Raw genomic sequence first — 24,476 nt, 5'->3', positions numbered from 1 at the left:
CGGCCCCGCGCCCCGGAGCGGGGGCCCACCCAGGGTTGCCTTGGAGCCGCCTCCGGGTTGTGTTTCAGCAGGGGCGGGCCCGTCCAGGGCCGTGCTGGGTGAGGCCGTGGGGGTTGGCTCAGGCCGCCCGAAGCCTCCTTCTGCCTTTATCCTGCAGCAGAGATGGGGCTGCCACAGGTAGGAGCAACGCTGGCTTTGTGTGGGCGTAGCTGGCTGGCCCCTTACCCCTGCCGCGTAACAGAAGTGCTTCAGACCTGTGGGGCGTGAAACTCAAATAGTTCTAAGTACAACCACGATGGTATTCCCTACTGTGTGTAGAAATCCAGGCCTAACTTAGATCCTAAGTTTGCAGGCCCATTCCTGGCTCCCATCTAAGAGCAGAGGCTTTGCAGCCTTATTCCTTTATTAGGGTTAATGACAGGTGATTAATTACATTTGCTTTGAAAATTCTTGTACAAAGCTGCAGAGACGATTGGTTCCTGTGTGGACTTGGAAGGTTTTCCCTTTTTGTGAGAGGCTTGTTTCTGTTCAAAGCAAATACTCCCAGTTACGTTGCAAGATTGCATTTTGTTTGTTGCAGTTTTTGTTGACTGACACTTAAGAAACTGCCCCCGGGCAATCAGTGGTCTGGTTAGGTCCCTGGATTTGCAGGGTGGTGGTTCGCTTCAGCAGCTGTAGGAGCTGGGGGTGAATCCATCCCCGCACTGATCCAGGCCGAAGGGGCTGACCTCTGTGGGGAGCTGCGCGGGCATATCCCAAACTGGATGCTTCATATTGCCGGTAGCCATCAGCGGGTCAGACTTAACAGCGGTGTCTTGCGCCTACCTTTCACACGGGAGCTGGGCACGGTGAGCAAGCAGCACTTACGGGAGAGCAGGACGAAGGAGCCCTCTGAGGGGTGGGGCCCATCCTTCCTCTCCAAAGTGCTTGGTCGGTTATCGGCAGCGGTCAGCTTGTAGCTGTTTGCAGTCACAGCGTGTTGATAAAACGCACCCATGTTTTAACATTTTTACAGCAGTGGTGCTACAAGGCCCTCCAGATCTCAGCCTCTTGAGCCTGGTGCGATGCAAGAAGTGTAGTCAGTGACCATGTCGGTGCCCGTGGTTTACGAGTTGAGGTGTGACAGGCTAGAGGGTTCACACCTATTTCTTTCACACCTAACGCCTTTTCTGTTGTTACTTATGAAGTTGTATGATGTAATTAATGATAGTACCCCCTTGCATATCAAGATAGATGTGGTCATTGGAGATAGTCTTAACAGGGTGTTCAGCACTCTGAAACACTACCAGAGTATCTAAACAATTGTAGATGAAAAATATAATTGACAAACCTGTTTTTGAAGCACTGTGGTGACTACCAGAAGGCGACCTGTGCAGGAGGAGGATCTTTCTCAGGACCTAGTTCAACTCTGGATTGAATTCTGACTTCTAAAGTCCAACAGAAACCATATGATAATATTTTCTGTGTGCGCCATACTTGCATTTTTGACTATATACAAGTTATACTTGTATATAACTAAATGGAAGAAGGTGCTGTATCGCATATCCCCTGTTGCAGTGAGGAGAACGACAGCAAGCTTATTCTCATTTAGTATTCTGCTGGTGTAGCGTGGTTGAGATACAAGACTTGGAATAGACACAGGACATTTGGTAGCAATCAAGTGGAGTCTTCTCAGATAATATTAAAACTTCATCAATAAAATCCCTATATAAGGAAGGAAGCCTTAGAACAATCAATGGTGTCCTTAGTAGCCTTAAACGTGTAATCTCACAAAGGATTATTCCAAACTATTTTCTTGTTTTCTGTTGTTCCCGTTAGTGTAATATCCAAGTGCTACGTGAGGGCCTGCATGGACAGTGGAGAACATACTGAATGGTACTGTTGTTGCCAGGAGATCAGTGTAAAAGAGGAGCTATGAATGGGAAGTCTGAATTGTGTCAGCATGAGGAATTTTGTCCCAAATGTATGACTGATAGATTCTGCTATGTTCATAAGATTTTGGATGGTACCTGTAAAGGCTCTAAGGGGATTGCATTGTGCGGAAGTCAGTGCACATCTTGCTTTCCTGGATACAGGAAACAGTTCCCTTACCAGAGGTAATCGTATTTGGTGCAGAGCATACTAAACTTTTGTCATTACACAGCAGAGTCCCAGGCAACACAACAGCCAGCTGAGCCTGCATGAGGGAATGAATATAACTTCATAAAAGAGGAGGTGAGTAGGACTCCAGGGCACAGATCCAGCCTTCTGCTTGTTACTGAGTCTGAGAGGCTGGTCTGAGCTCATTAGGACTCACTTCTGTTAAACACTGATTTTGTGAGGAAATTTTTTTTGTCTGTCTTGAGTCACCACCATCACTTCCTCCCATATTTGGTTCTGGTATCTTCATGTGAGATGCGATGAGAACTGCTTGAGTTAATGCAGACCAAAGGAGACATTGAGACACGTCGAATCTGAATAATTTGGGAAAAAATCTGCCTGCTGTCAAAACTCAGTATATTTTTTTTTTATGATCATTGTTGCCACTTTCATTTGTTTTCCAAACTGCCTTCCGTTCTGTGGACCATTGCTCCAGTAGTGTAAAGTTCGTTGTATTCTGTAAAGTAATTTCAAATTCTGCTGTGCTCACTCACAGTATGACTAACTCAGTAGGTGCATCTTTGATTCTTCTGGAGGATAATTTATTCCAGCATTTCCCAATAAAATAATTTTGGACTTTTTTTAGGTTAGTGGGAGGATTTAATTCACAGGTAACTTCTGAGAAAATTTGATTCCCTTCTATGAATATTACAGCTTCAGAATTTTTTAAAATTTTTTTTAAAAGTTATTTTTCTGTGCTACTTTAGTAATGTAGACATTGTAAGTGGGCTGTGTACCTGTAGCAGTCGTCTTTATTGCCTTTCTGACAAAGTCAGTAAGACCCTGAAGTGTGACAGAACAATAAAATGACCCGTGGGTTTTAGTGAAACACCAGTAAATAGTCACATGCACCGAGGTCATGTGCATGTCTGCGTGGAATACAGTTGTCCGTTTGTCTGTGGATGTAAAATAATAATGATTGGTGTATGAAGGGGCTTCACTTGGAGAGAGCACATCCCAGAGCGGCTGGAGAAATTTTTTGCCTTGTTGTGGAGTAAGAATTCCTTTATGGTTTAGCTAAGAAAATGAATACTGTACTTAGCAGTTTGTCAGCAGCTGGTCAAGTAAGAAACGCACTGAGGCATATCCAATGGAAAATTAACAAATACCATGATATAATACTGTAACATCAAAACGTTCCCTGTCTTCAGTTAAAAAATTAAGAAGTCCAGGAGAAGGGAGAAAGAAGAATGAGGAATCTGGACTCTGAATAAATCCCAGAGAAAGAGCTCCCTGGTGCTAGGCTTTTCCTGGGAGGGCAGTCCAGTGGTGCAAAGGCTGGAGTTGTGCTGGGAAGACTGACCCATCCTCCAGGTCAGTGGCTGAACGATGCAGTGGGGAAAAAAGTTAATCTCAGTTCCACGACAGTGTAGCTTTCATTAGTTTCATTTCTGGACATTTGTGCCAAATAAACCTTTCATCCTATGTCCTGTGGGTTTTTCTGGTTATGCTCTTGCTTTCATCTGAATTTGCCATGAGCGACGGGTGATTTATTTTTTTTTAAGGTAAAGGACTAACATCAAGACACTCCATCCCTTTGAGAATTGAAACGAGCTCCCTGGTGCTAGGCTTTTCCTGGGAGGGCAGTATGGTATGGTAGCCTTTGAATCAGGATGTGTCCTTGCTTAAACTGTAGACTAGTTTAGGATGTGATGGTGCTAGAGTCTGGAAGGAACAAAATACTGACCGTAGTTAACCGGTAATGCTCTTTGAGGAAAGAGCTAAGGTACCAGCAATGGGCTCCAACTGCATGTTGCTGCCTTCGTGCCTTGTTTTGCATTGGAAGGAGACCCTGGGGCGCGGGCAGGGAGTGAAGCGCAGCACACAGCCTGCTCTGAAGGATCAAGGGACAGGACTGAGTGCCAGAGTTATCTCCAGCTTCAGTTCCAACACACTCTGCAGGACTTCAGTTTTCCTCTTAAGTCTGCCGACATTTTAATTTGTGATTAAGCACAATGTTGGGGAAAATCCTTTCTTGGGCAATTACTACTCATTAGCCATTTGGGTAAAAAGCTCTCCTAACAACACTGCAGAAGGTACGTGAATCCTTTATGGGTCCTCTGGACACAGCATGTGCCGGATCTTATTTATTTCTTGCTGTATTGTGGTTTTCCACTGGGCATTACAAAAGATTGAGAAAACTCTGGCCTTTTGTATTTTGGAGTTAATTTAAAGGCCCATGATGCAATATCTAAAACTGATAGGTTCAAAAAGGCAAAAAAAAAAATCAAAGGTAGTATATGTAGGAAAATAAGTAACACCTGGTTAAGAAGAGGTAGTGGTTAAGAAGTCACTTGTCCAGAAGAAAAAGTACCTGAGGGTCATTATCAGCGGCATCTCCATTGTTGGAGCTTTCTATGGGCTGAGTCCAGATATTGGTCAGGGTTCAGGGGCCGCCCAGCACCTCTTGGGGGGTGCAGTCCTGCCACTGGCATTGGGGAGTGCGCGGCCCCGAGCCCCTGGGCAGCAGAAGTGAAGCTGTTGGACTGTGAATCACAGCGTCTCAGCAGTACTTAGATGAAATATTTAGTGATGGTTGTGTATTATGTGTGTTTGGTAGCTGTGTTGCTAACACCTTGTCAATTAATTGACCAGTGTCGGTACTTATGTGTATTTTATATAGTCCCTAAAGTTTTGTCAGCCTGCTGCTATGGGAAGTCAAATTAAGTCAACTGAAAAAATCTAAAGACATCTGTAGAACTATAGTGACTGACTCAGATTTTACGGAAGCTGACAGTGATACTGGAAGTTGTTTATAATGTATTTTTTTTGGTAAAATTAAGTGATTTTCTTCCCCAGAAGTATGAACAAATGCAGCTGTTTGCCCATTGAATCCTGCTGTATCTGTCTGTTTATTAAACTTATTTTTGAGTTTAACTCTGTCCCTTCTTGCACTGAAGTAGATCAGAGAAAGCTGTTAAATAACAATATTTTTTTCATACCTGTAAATGTTTTTCTTCTGTATCATTGGTGGTTACAAGGATACTGTGATAAAGCAAAAAGCTGAACTAACACTTCAGCCAAAATGAAAAAAAATGTCAGATTTATGAGAAAGCGATCATGCTCCCTCCAGCTTTTCCCTTCACGTTTTGATGTTCTCCACAGAACTTCAGAGCTTTTAGAAGGGCAGGTGGGCTGTGACAACGGCAGCCTGACCAAGCTTTTGGGGAAAGGGACTGTAATACTGTTGCGGATGGAGTGAGAGGGAGGCAAAAATAATGTGGTTTATTGGTGTAAAACAGTGAGTTAACAAAGTTCAGTGGTAAATGCAACAATAATTCGAGATTTGATGGCAAGGTACACTTTGTTATTTACTGCACAGAGGATAGGGTCAGACAAAACTGTCAGGGAGACCCTCCCGTTGAGTCATGAGGTTCAGAAAAGATCCCCTTGCTTTCTAAACTCCCTCAGAGAGGAGTCTAGGTGCGGCTGGATCCAATCCTAGTCCCAGATTTGGTCAACGGTTTATGCCTAAAGGATTATATATGCACAATTAATCCTTTATGTCACTTAGCTAAGATTTCCAAGGTAGCATGCTGTTAGTCACTTACTGAGAATCTGTCGTGGTAAGGAATCTCTCAACCTCGAGGAGTAACCTGGCTATTGTATTGTTATCTGTCTCCCCCCACACCCAGTGGGTGCATCCTTCAGGACCAGACACAGACCAGATGCATCTATCACCACAGCCACAGGTAATTATCACTTGAAAGAGGTCAAAGGAGGGGGGGTCAGAGACGAGGCGGGGGGGGGGGCACACCGTCACAAATACTCCTTAGGCGAGCTCTTCTAGCCCCGAGACCGAAGAATGTAAATCCTGCTGGACTCGCAGCAGCCTCATGCAGACAAATGCTGGAAATTGCTCTGCAAAGCCAGCTTGCAAGTCAACAGCAATTATTTTAGATAATAAAATTAGATATTTTGTTTCATCCCTTTTTTCTCTGATGGTTGGGAAATTAAGGTGATAGATGTAACCAAGATTTGGGCAATATTAACTGTTTACACAAGGAGTGGTTGTACCATAGTACTTTAGTTTTTGGTTGAGTAGTGCTTGGTCAGGTACTTGGAACTGCAGGTCAATCTGCCAGTAATAGACAGGAGCGGATGTTCCTGCTGTAACTCGTAAGATGTTGGATTTAAGAGTAGACCGACACAGCAGCAGGCTCCAAAACTGCTTTTGGTACCAAAGAAGAGAGTGCCAAAATTTGTATGAATGTATTTAAAGGAAAATGCAGCGGAGGGAGAAGTTGGAGCTTAAGTGGGCAGGAAATGAGGAAAAACACTGCAGATGGACTGTGTGGTTGTGCGGCTATTTGCAAGCAATTGATTTCCCTAAGGGAATACAGAAGGAAGGTACTTAAGTAGCTGGAAAACATAAACCAAGAAAAAACTATCAAGGGCGAGGGAATTAGAAGAATCTAACAAAGAGGAGATAGCCCATTTTCATCCACAAACCAAGATCAGTTTAAATTCTCATTAGGTATTAACACATTTTTCTTTCTTTTAGGTATGGAATACTCTCCTCTTCCAGAAATTCCTTGCCTTCCATTGAGGTAACACTGATGGGTTTTTGCCTTTTTTTTCTTTCTTTGACTCTTTCTGGTTTTGAATGTTAACAAACACGCACTGATACACACTTCATAGGGAACTAGTTAATTTTTTTTCTACATTTTCTCACAAATTCTTCGTATCTCTGACATTCATGCCAATTTGATTCTAAGCATCTTTTCAGTAAAGCAGAAACACATTTTCTTAGGCAATGTAGCCAAGGCAGGTAAAATTTATAGAAAATGTGAACACTTTAGCGACAGTGTTTATGTTAGTGATGCCATGTTTACTGTTTTTATAACTTTTGGCAGTAAATCAGGCAATTTACTGAATTTACAGGTGCCTCCTGCCAAGCTCCTGGGAATGCTAGAAAGGACTAGTGCATTTGCACACAAATTGAACTCCTGCTGTGAAATCTTTGAGTGTTCAAATGTGGAACTGGAGAAGCAGTAAAACATGAAAACTGCACTGACTGACACGTCCTTCAGGCTTGTTTGTTGGTTTTTGAGGCCTTTGGTAAATACTTTCTGTGGCAGTCTATAAATAATTCTCTGGCATATTAACACTCTGAGAAGGAAAATCCTCGCTGGCACTAATTAGCTTGCAAGCTGTGATGGAAGGTATATTCTGATTGTCACTGCTTGTCTAATGCCAGATATCTCACATCCAAATAATTAGTGCTATGTTTCTTTTATGAAGACCTGAATTTCACTTTTGCATGAGTGAAGAAATCATAATTGCCACTGGTTAAAGTTTGGTTTCCAAGACATGTATTTTACTTTTTAGTTGTCTGTTAAATGTTAATACAAGGCTTTCTGGCACTTAGCTGATGTGCCAAGTGACTTTTGGAGAAGACAAAATTGATGAGAGGTGGCGCATGATGTGCCCTGCCCCAGGATTGTATCGGGACACACTGAGACTCAGATCTGTATGGCAGATGATTCCTGTTTTCTCTTGGTTCTGGAGTGTAGTCATTTCCTACTAGGGCTCATTCCAGCAGTCACAGCTACCCACAGCTCTGAGTCAGCTGCTTTAGCCGGGAGTAAAGCCAACCCTTCATTGATTTTTCCCACCTACTCCAAAGGGGCAATAAGGAAATGAGCAGCCTCAGTTGCACCTACAGGCTCGAGCCCATGGTTAGTGTCACTCATACAGCTGTGGAAAGGCAGGAAGGAGCGGTTCTCTCAGGGGGATGTTTTTGGAGGCAATATAGATGCATGGGCCTATGTAAACATGACTTTTACTAACAGTTTGACTATTTAGTTTCCTACATTGACCTGGTCTTTTTCCTTTAAACCTTTCTTTCTTACTTATATCAATTCGTGGAATTTGTAGGTTGTTTTCTAGGTGTCCATTCACTTGATTTCATGATTTCTTGTAATGAAAGGAGGGTATTTCTGGCCCTTTCTGCTGTCAGCAATGACTAATGAAAACCGCTTTTCTTCTGGTGCTATGCATTATGTCTGGTTTATGTTTCACACTTCTTTCCAAACTCCTAGCTCACTGTTATAGCTGGATGGTCTGTAATAAAATAGATGGGAGGGGGAAGCAGTGAGGAAATGGGGGTTTGGGAAGAGAGTCTTGCAGTTCATGAATGTAGAAGCTGAGTTTGATGACGTCTAAAGCCAGCTGTCAAATGTGTCTGTGTCTTGATTCCTTAAAGAGTATCTGTTGCTGCTCTGGCCAAAGCATTGCTGGATGCTTTCCACAAGGGTAGCTTGCTTTCCTGCTGTGACAGTGAAAGACCTGACTGTATCCTTGGCAGTATATAGGAATTCACCTTCCCTGCTCCGTCAGAGGCTAGCGTGAATCAAGATGCAACTTATTCCTATGTGTGTATAGGTCGCTCAGAAGTGAAAAAACCTTCACTGAGTAGTGTGCCTGCTGCTGAAAATCACAGGGAGGAATCTGTATCTCCAACAATAAAGATGCTCTTCTAGTTTTTTGTCTGTCCCGCAGGCAAATGAAACCTGAGGTGTAACAGAAAAGCTTGCTGATACACTACTGAACAGCCATTACACTGATCTACCTGTATTGACTTACTCATGGCTTTTTTTTTTTGCTATTGATTTTGCACTGATTATTAGTGATTCTGTATTTATTGGTTATTACATTTAATATTATTTATTCTGTATTTGGTGATCCACTGGTTTATTTAGTTACTTTCTGAATTTCTTTTCTCTCCTTGATGTTACCATGTCTATCTGTAAAATGGGGATAATTTACTTCCTGTTTCATAGTTTTATGGGCCTGAATTTGTGAAGGATTGAGTTTCATTTGGACGCGTCAGGTTAACAATTAAGAGTATGGAAAGTTCTATGACAAACAGATGGAGAGGAGTGAAGAAAGGTGCCCAGCAGAGAGGTAAAAACCCTGTTAACGCAGCTTTGGGGGATTTTCTACCACACTTTAACTTCTACTGGTTTTCTCTCTCTGCTTCCCTTTTGCGGTCAGGAGTGACTTGCATACAGTGGTGACTAGACAAAGGATGGTGCGGGCGCAAGGCCCCGGGTCCTCTCTGTGCCTGGACATCACGTGCCTTCAGAAGGGTCTGTAGGAACATGCTTTGCGGCTGCCTTTGGCTGCTTGTTCTGTTGGGTGCACCACAAGCATCCTTCCGTTGCTGCTTAGAAACTGAAGGTGCAGCTACCGTGCCTCCAGCAGCAATGGAGCTGTACTGGCTGCTTCTGGATGCCTTTGCTACTGCTCCTGCATTAAGCATGACTCTTCCAGCTGGGAGTTCAGGAAAAGGAATCTTATTTTCTGCTCTCTTTAACATACTACTGGGGAAAAGTTTTGGAAGTTTTCTGCAGGCAATTTTGGTGTGATTTCCTTGGATACTAAATAACCTACTGAGATCTACTTTTAAACTAGAACAAAATTATTTTAATTCTTTTGTCAGTTGTTACAAATGTTGAAGTGTGGTGCTCAGGACGAGTACAGAAATCTACATGCAGAAAATACTTTTTTTGTACTTTTGTATTTCATAAAAAGAACACACATTGCATTTGGCTCATAATTTCAGTTTATTATCAAAATGTTTTTATCAGATGACAAACTCAGAAAGCTAAAAGGAACATAGGTTTTTAAATATACCTATTGTAGCAGTCATCTGAGGTATCTGGTACTTATTTGTGGAAATCTGTTTGCTTTGATATACAAAGCAGTAAGTTCCTTTGCAATCTGCATGAGGATGTTTAATACATATTATTGCAGATTTAAAGCCTTTCACCTTCGTACTTAAAGCTCCATTCTGCAATCAGCTGTGCAGCTTTACTGATGCAAGGACTGACATCGATCAGAACATGTACAAATTACGTGCGGGGTCAGACCCTAAACACCGAGAAAGTCAGCCTGAAAACTTGAATACTGATATACTCCACTGGAGAGCTCAGTTTTGTAGACTTTGTCTTATTGCCTAATACCATGCTTTACTCAAATTTCCCAGTTCCAGTCCCAGCCACTGATAAAATACATTACAATACTTCAAGTCAAAAGTGTAGCTCAGATTTAAATATAAAAACTATGATTTATACATTACTAGAAACTTTAAAAAAGACCAACTTTAGAGAAAGCAAGAAAAAGCTTAGAAAACTGTGAAAGGGTTTTTGATCACAATCTTACAGATTATATGTTCAACAATTAATAAATTACCTACAATTTCAGTCTGGCTGGAAAGCAGTAAATAAACTGTTGTAAATAGTGACTTCAGGTAATACACACTGGAATAATTAGTGAGAAGTTACTTAACTTAAATACAACAGGTCTTTGGACTCCTCTTTTATAACCGGTTTCAAGTAAAAATGAAAACATTTGGTAGAACAGATTTTTCATAACAGCAGAGGGTACAAAGTCTGATACTTAGGATATAAACTGTTGTCTCATTATCATGTTATGATGTCTAAAACTGTGTGTGTTACTTAATATTTCCGTCCTCCACTTGATCAGAAATAGGCATTCACTGACCAGTGGGAGATAATGTGTTATACTTTGACATTTTAAAAAAAATCCAAAAAGCCAGTGGGGAACAGGACTAACTACAAATGAAATGTTACTGTACACTGTCAAGTGATTTATGTTCTACAGGGTTCAGTGATAGGAAAAGCAGCTGATCAGCTAGAGCAGCTAATTGCTGCATTGGCATTTGTCTTTCATTTGATGTTTTGATGTGTCTTTTTTTTATTTTTGCCTGTTTACAAAGAGTTCCAGTGCCCACTCTAGCACATTTCCCTCAGATTTCTTCCCTTCTCCCCTGCTCAAAATTAGTTCAAAACTTCTCTTTTTCTGGAAAGCTTCTCGAGATGCAAGGTTTACAGTTCCATCACCAAACTCGGCACTTTTTAGCAGGATCCATGTAGTTTGTCTTGGTGCATGAAAAAGCTTCAGAAAACTCCGGAGAGTTTTGCAGTGATCCTATGACCCTTTAAAAGAGAGAACAGCATCTTGTCATTGTTGGTTGCCTTTGTTTAAAAGACACAGGAAGACCCATATTTTGTAACTTCTTTTTTTGCGTCACCTCAAAATATGCCCATGTTTCTGAACTCTGACTATTGCTTCCATTTCACCTCAAGTGGCTGTATTTTCTCTTTTCAGTTTGTATGGTCCCTACTGCAGCTGCCCCAAATACAGAACCTGCCCCTTCTTCATTACTGGCTCTCTCAAAACTTCCATTTATTTCACTAGGAACAGGTTTGTTGCCTGTCATTAGTTTCCACGGAGAATTTTTTCTGCTAGGTCTTGCTGACCAGTTTCTTGGTAAGGGGAAAACAAGGTAGAGGACTGCAGTGTAACTTTTCAGTGAATGTTCGTTTACATTTTTACACCAATCAAGTTTTAACTAAGATCATACTGCTTCCCTGGACATTCTCCACAAATGTTCCAGTGGCTGAGTTTCCTGAAAAGACTCCTACAAAGAACAGCTTTTTAGTGAACATGAGAACATTCCAGCTAAAACAGTTTTTATATGTGTGATTGCGAACATATGTGAATGTATCTGCTAGGAGTTGCTCATTCCTTCAGGAATGGAAATACAGCATGCGCATACCTATGCAGGAAAACTGAAACTTCAGCTTCAAATGTCATAGATAGGTACTGGTGCACATTGATTGTGGACCAGGAATTATTTGAAGAACTGCTTCTTTGAGTAATTTGTGATTATTCTGTGAATAATCTTCATCATTAGCTTTAACACAACCAGGAAGTGTCCGCAGAAGTTGAGGTGAAGTTCAGCACCTGACATCTGCAACAATTTGACTGTCTCTACAAGATCAAAAGCAAGACAATTTGCTAACTGGTCTCAGGAGCCAGCAGCAGCACAGGAGATAGCACAGAGAAATGATTACAAAAAAAGTCATGCATTTAAGTGATCTAGCAGCACTTCACTGCTCTTAAGGGCTAGACCTGCTAAAACGGGATTTTGCCAGAAACAGAGCAGAAAGTATTTTGTGTGTAATAAAACTCTACTTACATTTGTTATTAACCAACAGATAAAAGAGCAGTGGGGTAAGAATCCTGCTTCATTACTAATATCCCCAGAAGTACAGGGGTTGGGTACATAAGCAGGGCTTGACCTGTATCTGTTACTGTAGTTGCTGTGTTTTAATTTTGCAGGCTAATGCTCAGATACAGATCCCCTTTTGCCTGCCTTTGACAGTTACCTGATCTAAGGCATCTTTCTGTTAGCTTATTTTTCTAGTGGACAAAAGATTCAACCTGCCCAGTACTCAGAGTTGTTAGTCCATAAACAAAAATTATACTATGCAGTTAACAATTTTTATGAAGAGCTGCCCCTCCTACCGGTAAGGAGAAATAGCCTGCAGTTAGCATAGCAGGTGGTCAAACAAACAACCACCACCACCAACCCCCCCCCAATTAAAAAAAAAAAAAAAGGCACATTGGGAGCCATTGTGACATTTTAATACCATGTCATTAGGCAGTAATTTTGTGGGTATGTCTCATGTACTGAAATGCTTTCTATTTTAGAGCTCTTTAGGGGGGCTTCATCCTGAAAATTACTTCACATTCTAAAAATGTTAGTATGGTTTCTCATCAATACTTGTGTAATTCCATACAAAGTTTATCTACCCTTTCATACCGATATAAAACCAGCACAATGCATGATGTAATATATCCAAGATATACACAAATACAATTACACAAAGATGCTGAACTAGTGAACTTCAAAGGACTCGTGACTCATACAAATTAGGTATGCAAAGAGGAGGCACAGTTCTGAAGAACTGCTGCAGAGCCTCATTACCATTGCAACCAAATACAGCTGATTGTAGGATTTGATGCATGAACTGCCTCCGGGAGAGATCTGCAGATAGTACAAAAACCACCCACAGTGAAATGCCAGTCAAGCAGCAATTGAAGGAACAGTCACTGCTTTCACTAAATATTTGAGTATGTGGGATAAACAAAATAATTCTTTGGTGAAAAGCCATTGAAAGAAAGATACTGGAATTAATGTACTGAATTGTATCAGGAGAGGAACCAGCTATTGTGTACATGAATCCTGCAGATGATACAGCCTTTCAAAGCTAAGAGAGATGTTGTGATGTGTACATTACTACTTGATCTCATGGCATTTATCAAGCAGATTTATTAGAGCAAAATATTGTTACACTACTGATGGATAGGTTGTTCTGACTTAGTTAAAAAGAAAAGCTCCTAGTCTGGCCCAAAGACTTCCACCCCGAACATCCAAGTTTCCTGCATGACTACTGAACTCAAGTCCACCTATTCCTGGGAAGACTGAGCATACACGCAGAAAACACAAATTTGCTTATTGCACCACAGCATACAGGTTTGTTACTGATTGAGGGGCAGTCATCTTCCACCTAAAACTCATTTCTGTTACTCTTGCAAGAGAGAACAAGTAGTGACCTTGTGTAACGCCTGGGGCACAGCAGAGCCCCAGTTCTGGGCTGCAGGCATTAGGAGTAATGCTGTTAATGTAACAGCGAAGACAGGCCAATGCTTCTTGTTCTGTTGGAACAGAAGAACGTCTTTCTAGCTCCAGGTGGCAAAGGTGTTCTTCATTCTAATGACAGCAAAGCCTATCGACAGAAGGTTGTTTCTGTCTTGTGTCAGTGTTAAAAAGAAGATTAATTCTTCTCCATTCTTGGAAGAGTAAAATCCTCGCACTCCACAGATTAACTAGAGATTTTACCTGTGACTTTAGTGGAGGATGGAAGTTCATCTGTAGCCTTTAGTCTTTATGAGAACCCTGTTGGGAGTTATGGGGGACTTTGGAAGAATACTGGATTCCAGACAGAGTCACTGGGACTCTGCTGTAACAATCATGCACGTTCGGTAACAGCCAGGTGATGGTGTTTGTGTCCTGTGATGATAACTGTTCAAAGCTTCTCAATAGTGTGGACTATTAAGAATTAAGAAGAATTAAGTTGTATCATCTCAAGGGTGAGGACAGCTCCCACACAGCCTTATGCTGCCTGTGGAGCTTCCTGGGAAGGACTGTGCCCGTTTGTGTCAGCCCAGAGCTATGCGAGGGCTGGGAGGTCTAGTGGGACAGTCTGTCTTTCTCTCTCTCCACCATCTTCATCGAGCTAGGACTAGATATATGTGTGTATATGCTTAAATCTACCCTAGTACGTCGGCCTAGCCTTTTGTGTAGAGTTCTTTAAATTCTATAGCTAAAAGCTGTGTGGGGCTGAGGAATTGCACTAAAGTTTATTACACATGCTGACCTGAATTTGCCTGGGCTGTGCACGTCAGTTTTGATGGAGTTCACAGCATATTCTGGTCTGTATGTTCCACACCATACCTACACACATAACAAAGAAAAGCATTTGTTAGCCATAAGATTGTCCAGGAAGAGACCTGCTGTCATTTCACTATGAAATACTTTATGTTGTGAGAATAAATTTCACATTAGAACATAGAGGAAAAAACGTCTATTTTGTTTAACCCCCCCTCTGAGTATACTGTTGTCCTCAGACAAAGGCACTTGGGCATAAGAAACTGTCTACCAGACTTACTCATGGATGAATTAATTTATTTAGAGAAGATTAAAATTACTAACAAGGATTCATTTTCACTACTTTGTAGTGAACACAGCTCAGCTTAGCACCTCTGCCAGCTCCTAGTAAAACTGTGAAAGTAAGCCTATTCTTTCTGACTTACTGTTAAACTGTAACTCAAAGTGATTTTCAAAGCCTTCAGTCAGGAAATACAGAATACCTGTGCGAAGTTCAGAAAAAACAGCTGCTTATGGTTCATTTCAAGACCAGGAAGAAGTTTTTCTTTTCCATGCTTTTTCACAAAGTTTTCATAGGCCTGTAGAATGGAGTAGAAATGTTACAACTTCAGCCCAGCCAGTCAAAACACAACGATGATAAGGAGGAACATGGGTTCTCTGACAAAATTAATCACGGACTACCTTGGCCATCCATCCTACCACATGCCACCTTTACGCAGGAAAAGACAGGGCCATTCCTTAGTACTGTGATACCAGTGGCCTGACTGAATCAAGACAGTTTTCCCATTGAATGGGCTATACAGTAGTATTTTACACCAGGTTTAGTGAAGCTGCCCAACTTATACTGGAGTAAATGGTAAGATAAACAGACTTAAAGAAGGCAATTTATTGTAGCAAAAAGAAGTCGAGGCTAATGGAATAATTTCGGTAAGATGGGTACACCCAGATTACAAGATCTTTGCATAAGTATGCACCTTTTACAGGGGAAGAAATTAAGAACACAAAGGAGGACAGTTGTGTTCTGAAATAAAGCAGCTACCAAGAGTTAGTACTATTCTTTGTCAAGCTTTATAATAATTAATGTATTGAATTCCATTGGACTGTGACATATTTACCTAGCAAATCCTTCCACAGGGTTAATTAATGACTGCATAAAGCAAGGTGGTTGTGTGTTAAAAAAGTAGAATATGTTCCGTACTGGAACTGACTGCGAGATTCTCTGACGTCAGCTGAGGGTGTCGCTGTAGTGAGGCATCAGCAAGCTCTGTGCTAAACCAGCCTCCAAACCACTGGGGTTCAGAGCTGTCTGTATGAAGATTCACCCACAGCAGCTCTGTCTCCTGCAGCTTCTGTGGGTCAGGTGTTACTGCCAGTTGCCCTCAATATGTACCTTGCATGGTAAAGATCCCCATGGAGAACACACTGCTGTGCTGCTTCCTAAGGCAAAGTCCCAAAACGAGCACACCTGAGGTGTACTCACATGATTTGGGGATTCCCTCTGCGTGGGTCCCTGGCTAAGTGACTGCGCTGAGCACCCCAGCCTGCCTTTGCTCAAGGAGGCACAAATGATCTTCAAGACAATCAAGGTGTGATCAGAGGATTCATTCCTCCCCCATTTGTTCTTCTTTCCCTCTTCCCCTTCTTTCTGTTAGACTTGAGAGATGTGGGGTAGAAAGCTTCAGCTGTGGCAAAAAAATCATTCTTTTCTCTGATTCTACAGAACACATGTATTTGCCATCCTGCTTACAGGTTTTTTTCTCTTAAATGTTTATGACATAAATGTATTTCATATTTTCTGCCACCTGTTGGTTTAGAGTCTAAAATAACACACTTCTGGTAAGATATGCTTTCCCTTTATACAATGTAGGGTTCCAGGATCCAATTTTACTACCACAAAACTGATTCTGCAGGGAGAAGAAATCCATTTGATCAGTTATCTAATGTTGTATTATGAAAAGTAGATTTTTTTTTTCATTGTGGTTTTATTGTTTTTGTTTTTTAACAAATTGCAGAAGACTTTAAAACCTTTCCATAGCCAGAACAGCTGCTTTCACATTTCTTACAAAGACCATGCATCAAACAATGTGTTGTTAGGATATCATTACTGATAGAAAGATGCTGGCAAATTGGAGAGATGTTCTGACTGAAGTCAATGCCAAGATACCGCAATCAACTGCACAAGTGCAAGTTGAGGAAGGAGCGGTTAACAGGCCTACCGAAAAGGTTCCGCAACTTTTAGTGGATAACAAGCTGAACAAGAGCCAACAGTGCCACAGTACTGCAAAAAAGGCAAGTGTCACACTGGGATGTATAAACAGCAGAGTCTTATATAAGATATAAGTAATCCTTCTACTCAGCTTGGCACTGGCCAGGTCTCAGCTGGAGCACTCTGTCCAGTTTTGGGTACTGCACTTCAGGGAAGGTCTGGACCAACTGGAGAGAGCCCAGAAGAAAGCAGCAAAAATGAGCAGAGGTCTAGCAAACATGACCTATGAGGAAAGACTGAAAGAATTGGGTTTGTTTAGTCTAAAGAAGAGAAGTCTGGGCCTTCAAGTATGTAACAGCCTTCAAATACATAAAAGGTCGCAAAAAAGGAGCAGACTGCTCTCCGTTTCCACTGTTGAAAGCAAAGACAGGATGGCACTCGAACTGCAGCAAGGAGGTAGTGGAACTTCTCTTATGGTATGTTTGAATGATACAGAAATGGTTGATTCTACCTGCTAGGAGGCAGGGGGGCGGACTAGGTGACCTCTCAAGATTCCTTTTGGACCTTTCTTCACTATTTATATGATGTCATAATAATTATGAATATCTAATTCTTTTTTTTGGTAATACTTCTGACCTTCTGATTTTTCTCTGGCTACTCCATTCCTTTCAGAAAGAGTATCCCCTTTCATGGGTTTGTACTGTTTTTTTTTTTAAATGCACAATGTTCCAGTAATTGAAGATCAGCCTAATCTAATGTGCTACAATGACGCTTCTTTTAGGCTTCCAAATAATTCTTTAAACTCTCATTAACAGTTCTATTTATCCTCAAGCATGTATTTTTCTAGTGAAGTAAGTGTTGCTGATGGCTTTGTTTGCAGAAGCTGTGATGATAACGGTGAGAAGTGTGAGTTGGCCCATGCACCTCTGCAGGCACTTTGTTGAGGAATGACAGTACTCCAGCTGTCAAGCGTTGAATGTTTTGCCATAGAACAAGGAGTTCGGGGAAGGAGAGGGAGGATCATGTTATTAAGGTCTGCGACCATCAGCTTTGCAAGTAACAAGAAAAGTTCATAGAGAAGCTGACTTGCTTCTCGCCTCCCAACCTGCGTTCACAAAGAGAAGGCCTCTGCTTCTTTTACTTTCAAAGTTGGCCAATTTAAGGAGTTAAGGATCTTATTTCAGGAAGAGAATGGAAGGAAAACCAAAAAGCATTCAAGCTCCCATGGAAGGCTTAGCGCAAGGAGTCCAGATGCCACTGACATCTTTGGATACCTGTACAGGGGACCCAAGACACTTGTACAAGGTATTTTGAACAGTGAATAGTGTTTCATGTAGACAGAGACTGTTTATGGGTCAGAAGAAAGTAATTCTGTCCCTCCTTTCTGGCATAAAAAAGCTGGTGAAGACAGACAGCCAGAGGCAGACAGCTGCTCAGGATCATCAGTTCAGTTAGGTGATGGTCCAAGTGTGATTCATTAAATGTTTTCATTCTACAAATTCCCTATTCACAAAAGGAAAATAATAAAAAAACAATAGAGAGAAAGAAGTCAGCTGAAAAAAGAGTGCACTAGAAACAGATAATATGTATCCTGAAATGATTAACAGGATGAAAGAAATGCAACAGCTGGTCAATAGTTTTAAACTGCGATGATGCAGTAGGTACAGTCCTGTCCTAACACAAAAATAATGTTTCGTCTTCAAAGGCTCTGAAATTAATTTTTGGAATCTATGATGGTTTCTGCTAAAATAGAAAAATGGATAGTTCTTACCTTATATGCTTGTCTAATACCCCCATTATCAGCAATGTTCTCTCCTAGTGTGTTGATTCCACTCAGCTGCAAAATAGAAAGGGAAAGTAGAGTTTTCTGAAGGGAAGAGCTTATGCAGGACCTGCAATGCCAAACTTGGTGTGTTTTTCAATTTTTGAAGATGAGAATTCCCATAAAATCTGAAGTTTTAGCAGAAGATTATGTTAACATCTCTGAAAAGTCTTTGCCTCCCTTGTTTCAAAATCCATGCGGATACTATAATTTTCCATAATCCTCTTCCTTCCCCTGCAGGAAGCTTTCTAGGCTCTCATATCTCTTTTACCCTGATTTTCTGATGCTTAGTCATTGTTCATTCCTTCTTCCTATTTCCTCCATGTCTTTAACCCTCAGCTTCTTACTACAGTTCCCTTTAGAGGAAAGGGGCAGAATCTGTCCATATAGTCTATGAAACAAGTCAAAATCCAAACTCCAAGTAGTTGAAATTATCAGTTAACAGACATCAGCAAATCTGTTAGAAACTCAGTACCTTCCTGTGTATTAGGCAAATCAGGTAGTTCTTTGGTAGCAAAATACAAGATATCTATTTAGCTGGTATAATATTTGTAAGTCAGTGAAATATCACTAAAAATTATGAAGCTTTGGTAATGAAGAATCTCTAATTTTATTTCTAAAAAATTGTATTTTCAACCTTTAGCCCAAGATACTGGGTTATGATATTCAAAGCTGCAAAACTTAGAATCGTCATTAGATTGAATTTAATGTGTGAAAAAATGGCAGAAAAACATGTTGAAATACTATTGTCTATTTCTAATGGTCTCTCTGTGAGTCCCAACAGTTTAACACACAGATTAGAAAAACCTCAGGGCTGGAAGTTCTATCTTCTCCTATTCTGTATGACCGAGTATGTTGTCAGCTTCTAAAAAAAACCAGACAGTAGTAGCCAGAGAAATAGCTGCTTGTAAGTGTCTTCTTATTCACCACTTAACTCTAGGAGGACCCATCCAAGAGAAATTTTGTTCCTGGTGGCGCAGTTCAGTGCTGAATGTCCAAAATATATAAGGTGGATGTTAAAATTAAGTGGTCTTCCACAATGCAATGCAACTGAGCGCTTCTGTAGTAAACTGCTTTCCTTTCTTTACTGGGTAGTGATGATCCAGGGGCTGACACTCACTTGTCCTGTCACTTGCCGTGTGGAAGATGCAGGACTGTGAACTAAAAACTGCATTGGTGCAGTATGTGCCCTGGCTGACAGGATGATGGCAGCTCAGCTGGTACTGTGGTTGAAATTTGCTATCTGTTGCTTTGAAGTATGCGCACTGCCAGCCTGGGACAGTAAGATCCCTTATGGCTGCAGGGTGGGAGCAGTGTGAAGATGGTTAAATGCTCTCGAGATGATTAAAGCCAGGTTGTGTACTAGAGGCAGTGCAGGTGCATTAGCAGAGCATTTGGTCACCCCTGAAATGACATGCTATGAAGTGCCTTGTTACACAGACAGGCCTGTTTCCTTCTAGTGGCAGTTTTGCAGCTTGCATTTAATAGGAACAGGACTGGTCTCCTGTTCAGTATGAGTAATTGTAATATCACTGACCTGTTTCTGTGAGTTAATGGAATATTGATCTTGTTGGGACACAGAACAGACCTGATCCGGCTAACTGTTCTCGTGAAATCAGGGCTTCCAGACACAGACACTACACTGAAGGCCTGATAATTTTAACTGTGCAGAATGCTATAAATGCAGTTGCATTGAGATTGCCTGCCACCCCTGAATCTGCAATCATCGTTTCCCCTCCTACTGTACCCTGATTCTTCTCAGACCTTTTTGCTCTGTAGTCCAGATGTTTGTCTTGGGGAAAGAGCAAGAAATCTCTGAGTGAAGGAAAGTACTAGGCAGGATTTGTTTTGATGGGGATTTATATTATTTGTGCATCAAGATTTGGGGAAATGAGGTTCAAACTTCCAATTTTTAATTTTTTTTTCTGTTCCTTTCTGGAATTAAAAAAAAAAAAACCTTTGAGGACCTGAAAGGCTTCCAGGACTGCCCCTCATTCAGAACATAAATCCTGCCTCCTTCAGAACAGTCAGTGAATGTGTGGAGTTTTTACCACTATCTTTAAGAATATCTTTTGCCTTTTTTTTTTTTTTTGGCATAGGGGCAACAGTGTTGGCCACAAGCCAAGAGAATATTCATGTGAATAAGGGTTTGCATGTTTAGGACCTAAGATTTTGTGCTTCCTCACTAAAAATAACATTGATAGTTACAAGTAAATATGACATACATGCTGTCCACCTGCTAGGTCCCATGAAAAGTTTCCATACTGGTACACCATACACTGGGATAGCTCCTTAAAATTGCGTGCTGACTCTTCAGTCCACCAGTCTACGAGGTCTCCATTCTCATTAAAATTTCTGCCTGTAACGATATGTTAACGGAATTATGTATACATCAAAAAAGGTTTTTGATGCAGTAAGAGGGGTAGCAAGTAACTATAATCACTCATGCCAAAGAATTGCTGTAATGAGGCAGTTTTAACAGATGATTAGCTTTAGTGCGGGTCTAGAAATGGCTGATGTGGCTGGGCAGCAGGCCTGGTGGCTAGACCCCTGGGTTCACACCTATGCCAGCCTAGTGACACACCCTGTTCACAATTATGGGTAGTTTATGATTTTTTTTTGATGCAGTCTTTGAGAAAAGCAAGTGAACAGCAACCACAGGCCCACATCCTGGGCTGCTCCTGCAGCCTAGCAGCCACAGCAGTGTCTGTGGCATCCTCTGGATAGCGCTTTTGGGAATCAGCATGGGGAACAATACCGTAAAGCCTCAGAAACCCAGATTTGGTCTTATATATGGAAACTTCATTTTATCTGCCCCCTCGAATGATTAAGCACTAAAGCATGCAAAACGTTCTGTGCATTGTAAGCTTTGGAACCAGAAACGCAGTGCCTTACCATTGTCATCAAAACCGTGTGTGATTTCATGACCAATGACCATGCCTATGCCACCATAATTCAGAGATTTGGGCTGGGATGCACTGAAGAAAGGGGGCTGCAAAATGCCAGCAGGGAAGACTGCAAAAAAACCCACAACACAATTAAGGCACTGCCTCATTATCCTATGTGTGCAGTGTGAACAGACCATTTTTATGGGCTTCAACCAAAGTCATGCTGTTCCCTCAGATTTACCAGCAATAGTAAGTGAACTGACGTGGTAATGGCTATAGGATAGTAGGAACAGAGCAGCAGGACCACTCCCCTACTCCCTGAAGCCTAGGATAAAGCAAAATAGCTCTTCAGACACTTGCAAAATCATGATCAGCTTTGTTACTGTTTTACTTTGCAAAAAAGCACTTTACAGCACTTAGAATTCTCAGGCTCCTGTATCATTATTAAGTAAAACTCACAATGTCATGTAAGTGGGGGGGCATTCCCCTAAAGAATAAATTATTTGATCATTGGCCCCACCACAAATCAATCAGAGAGAGAGAGGAATTTATTCGTCCGCTGAAAATATCAGTAATTCCCACTAGAATAAATAAAAATAGGCCAAGCTGGCAATGAAAGAACTGGAACAAAGCAGTTCTTTTCACCCACTTATGTGCTCATTTTTCTAGGCTTTTAAGAAACAAATTAGTAAAAAAAAATATGTTGCAATTGTGATCTTTTTATAAATGAAGAATTAAAAAAAATTCTATAAAATATTCAGTTACACTTTACATCTCATGCAGGCCTTTTCCCTATACTTCACCCTGTTGCAGCAATATAAAGCATTAATTCTCACTGTGAATGAGATGTATGATACTCTACAAAGCTTGAACAAAAAAGAAGAATTAGATGACAATTTTCACACAACAAAAGAAAGCAAATGGATACTTCTTGCATTTCAGCATAAATCCAGTACAGTTCTAGCAGTTTCTTTCAGGAGAAAGAACCATGGGAAAATTGAAACATAATCAACAGGTTAGAAAAGAAACAATTTCTGTTGTCCTGGTCAAACTTCTGCCTACTGTCACAGTAATTCTATGACTTTGTTAGTTCAACATGGTATTAAATATCCAAATGTTTTGATGTTATTATCAGAAAGTCTTGACAGTAAAGACAAGAGTGCAAATGCCACACTGTGCGATGGGCTATTTTGATGACTGGCAAACCAGATATATCTGGAGCATACAGCATCAGAACACTATTCTTTTCGGAGATTATTGCTAGCAAGATGTTTACTCAGAATGATACGCATCAGTCCTGGTGCCCTGGAATATTACAACTGTGCCCACCTTTTACTTGAAACCATAGGACCATCTTCCCTGCCTGGAGGCAGACAGTTACCCAGGACTTTTAGTTCAGTTTAATTAACACCCTGTCCCCTCATCCATTTTTAAAGTAAAATGTCGCAATTCATAGATTTTATTGAACAACTCCACCCTCCTGAAAACAACATATTCCATGACTTCTACTACATACTAGAGATCTGAAGTGGACAGGCATTCGTCCCACAGTGGGATACGTTTCAAGTAGAGATTTAAAGAAGAGAGAAGTGCAACTCCTTTGGGATCTAAAGGGCAGACTGTACTTGTCAGCTTTGTGAACAGCCAAGGCAGGAAAAGGCATAAAGTATTTCCCTCAGAATCTGTGCAGCCCTGGACAAACAAGAGAACATGTTGCTTTTCTTCTTGAACATGTTTGAGAACAGAAATGTCTTTACCAGGACTGTGTTGCACAGTATCCCCTCAACAACTAGATGCACAGGTCAGCTCAATTTTTCACGCCTGCCTGTAGGTCAGTGGCAGCTGGTACCTAAAGGAACATATGGTGGGGCTACCTTATTAGCAGCAGCTCAGTAGATTTTTTTTCAAGTTGAGTGGCATCCTTACAATCAGTGCTGCTGATGGAACAGTGAAGATCAGACCATATTTAAATGTAGCAATAGAGCTCTATATTTCTTACACATAATGCACAGAACTCCTCTTTAGAGGGATTTTTTTTTTAAAGCATAATACTAAGCTAATTCAGACATCACTCTAAAGATCAGACTGCTTTAATTATCCTGTGGCATGCCATAGCTAAAAGATGAGATAAGAATTTATGCCTCATATTAACTGCCAGTCGCCAATTTCAGTATTCCAAATCATAATTCCTTTTCTACGAATTACTGAACAAACTATTTTAAGCAGAGCCTTCCGAGCAGATTTTTGTGCTAAATGTTCAGTAATGAGCTGAATGCTCACTTTGCTTTACCACCTGCCAAACTGCTTGCACTGTCTTGTCATCCTTAACCAAGCAGTGCTGGTCACTTAAGTCAACAGAGTTTTGTCTCTATGAATTCTATCTTGGATTTCACAACGCTTATTTAAATCAGAACAGTTTGGGTTTACTGGCAAAGTTCATGAATCTTGGCAAATACCACCAAAGTTTAGACTAGGACATGAAACCTAAAAATAGGTGAGTATTGTAGCTGCTGAATTCCTACACAAACGGCACCACGCTGGTAGTCCATTTGTAGTGGGCTGTATTCTCTCATCCTGTTTATGACTGCACCAATACAAGGAGTTTTCTCCATGTCTCTTCTTTCTTGCCTATATGATGCTGAGGCTGACAAGGCCGCAGTCCCACTGTGCCCCAAAGAGCACTCTGTGATTCTGGAAGTGCAAGCTATTGCAAAGACACAGGCGACCAGTAGAAGTCAGGATCATTTTTTGCAGAAGTCTGCTTAGCAGATCAACTGACTCAGTAAAATCTGAAAATCTAGGACTGCAGGACTTTTTATCTTCTTCAATTCTTCAGTGGGGACAGAAATAATTAAGGAAAAATCCTTTTGGAAAGCTGGGCTTAGTTTTTTGTTTTATTCCATTATAAACCTGATGCTATTCCTTTAAACCTGCGCTTGCAGAATCAAGACTTATGTGCAGGGGTGCTAAATGAACTTTATTTTTTTGCAGAGAAAACACCAGCTGTGAAAATGTTAGTATGCTGTATTAAACATACCCTGTAAAAACTGGAAGAAAACTGCATCCATTTGGCTTGATGCATCTGTGCTTGCAGACTGAACAGCAGGGAGTGCTTTTTGCCATATAATGAAGCATGATACTTGGTCCCGAAAT

The 24,476-nt window shown here is 41.1% G+C and overlaps 1 protein-coding gene across 1 annotated transcript in view; it reads right to left on the bottom strand.

Annotated features, from left to right (window-relative positions):
- Positions 1-10,932: 10,932 nt before the first annotated feature.
- MME (membrane metalloendopeptidase) overlaps positions 10,933-24,476 on the bottom strand; it is a 46,370-nt gene continuing 32,826 nt past the window's right edge. Inside the window, exons 17-22 of the mRNA XM_009634422.2 lie at positions 21,331-21,450; positions 20,661-20,794; positions 18,385-18,450; positions 14,890-14,985; positions 14,397-14,473; positions 10,933-11,105 (exon numbers count right to left, since the gene is read on the bottom strand). Of these exons, the coding sequence (XP_009632717.1) occupies positions 11,006-11,105; positions 14,397-14,473; positions 14,890-14,985; positions 18,385-18,450; positions 20,661-20,794; positions 21,331-21,450 (593 nt within the window). The 3' untranslated portion in view covers positions 10,933-11,005. The remainder of the gene's footprint in view (positions 11,106-14,396; positions 14,474-14,889; positions 14,986-18,384; positions 18,451-20,660; positions 20,795-21,330; positions 21,451-24,476) is intronic.

This window comes from Egretta garzetta, unplaced genomic scaffold (assembly GCF_000687185.1).
Source record: "Egretta garzetta isolate BGI_Z169 unplaced genomic scaffold, ASM68718v1 scaffold172, whole genome shotgun sequence".
Lineage (NCBI taxonomy): Eukaryota > Metazoa > Chordata > Aves > Pelecaniformes > Ardeidae > Egretta > Egretta garzetta.
This window is presented reverse-complemented; position numbering and strand designations above follow the sequence as displayed.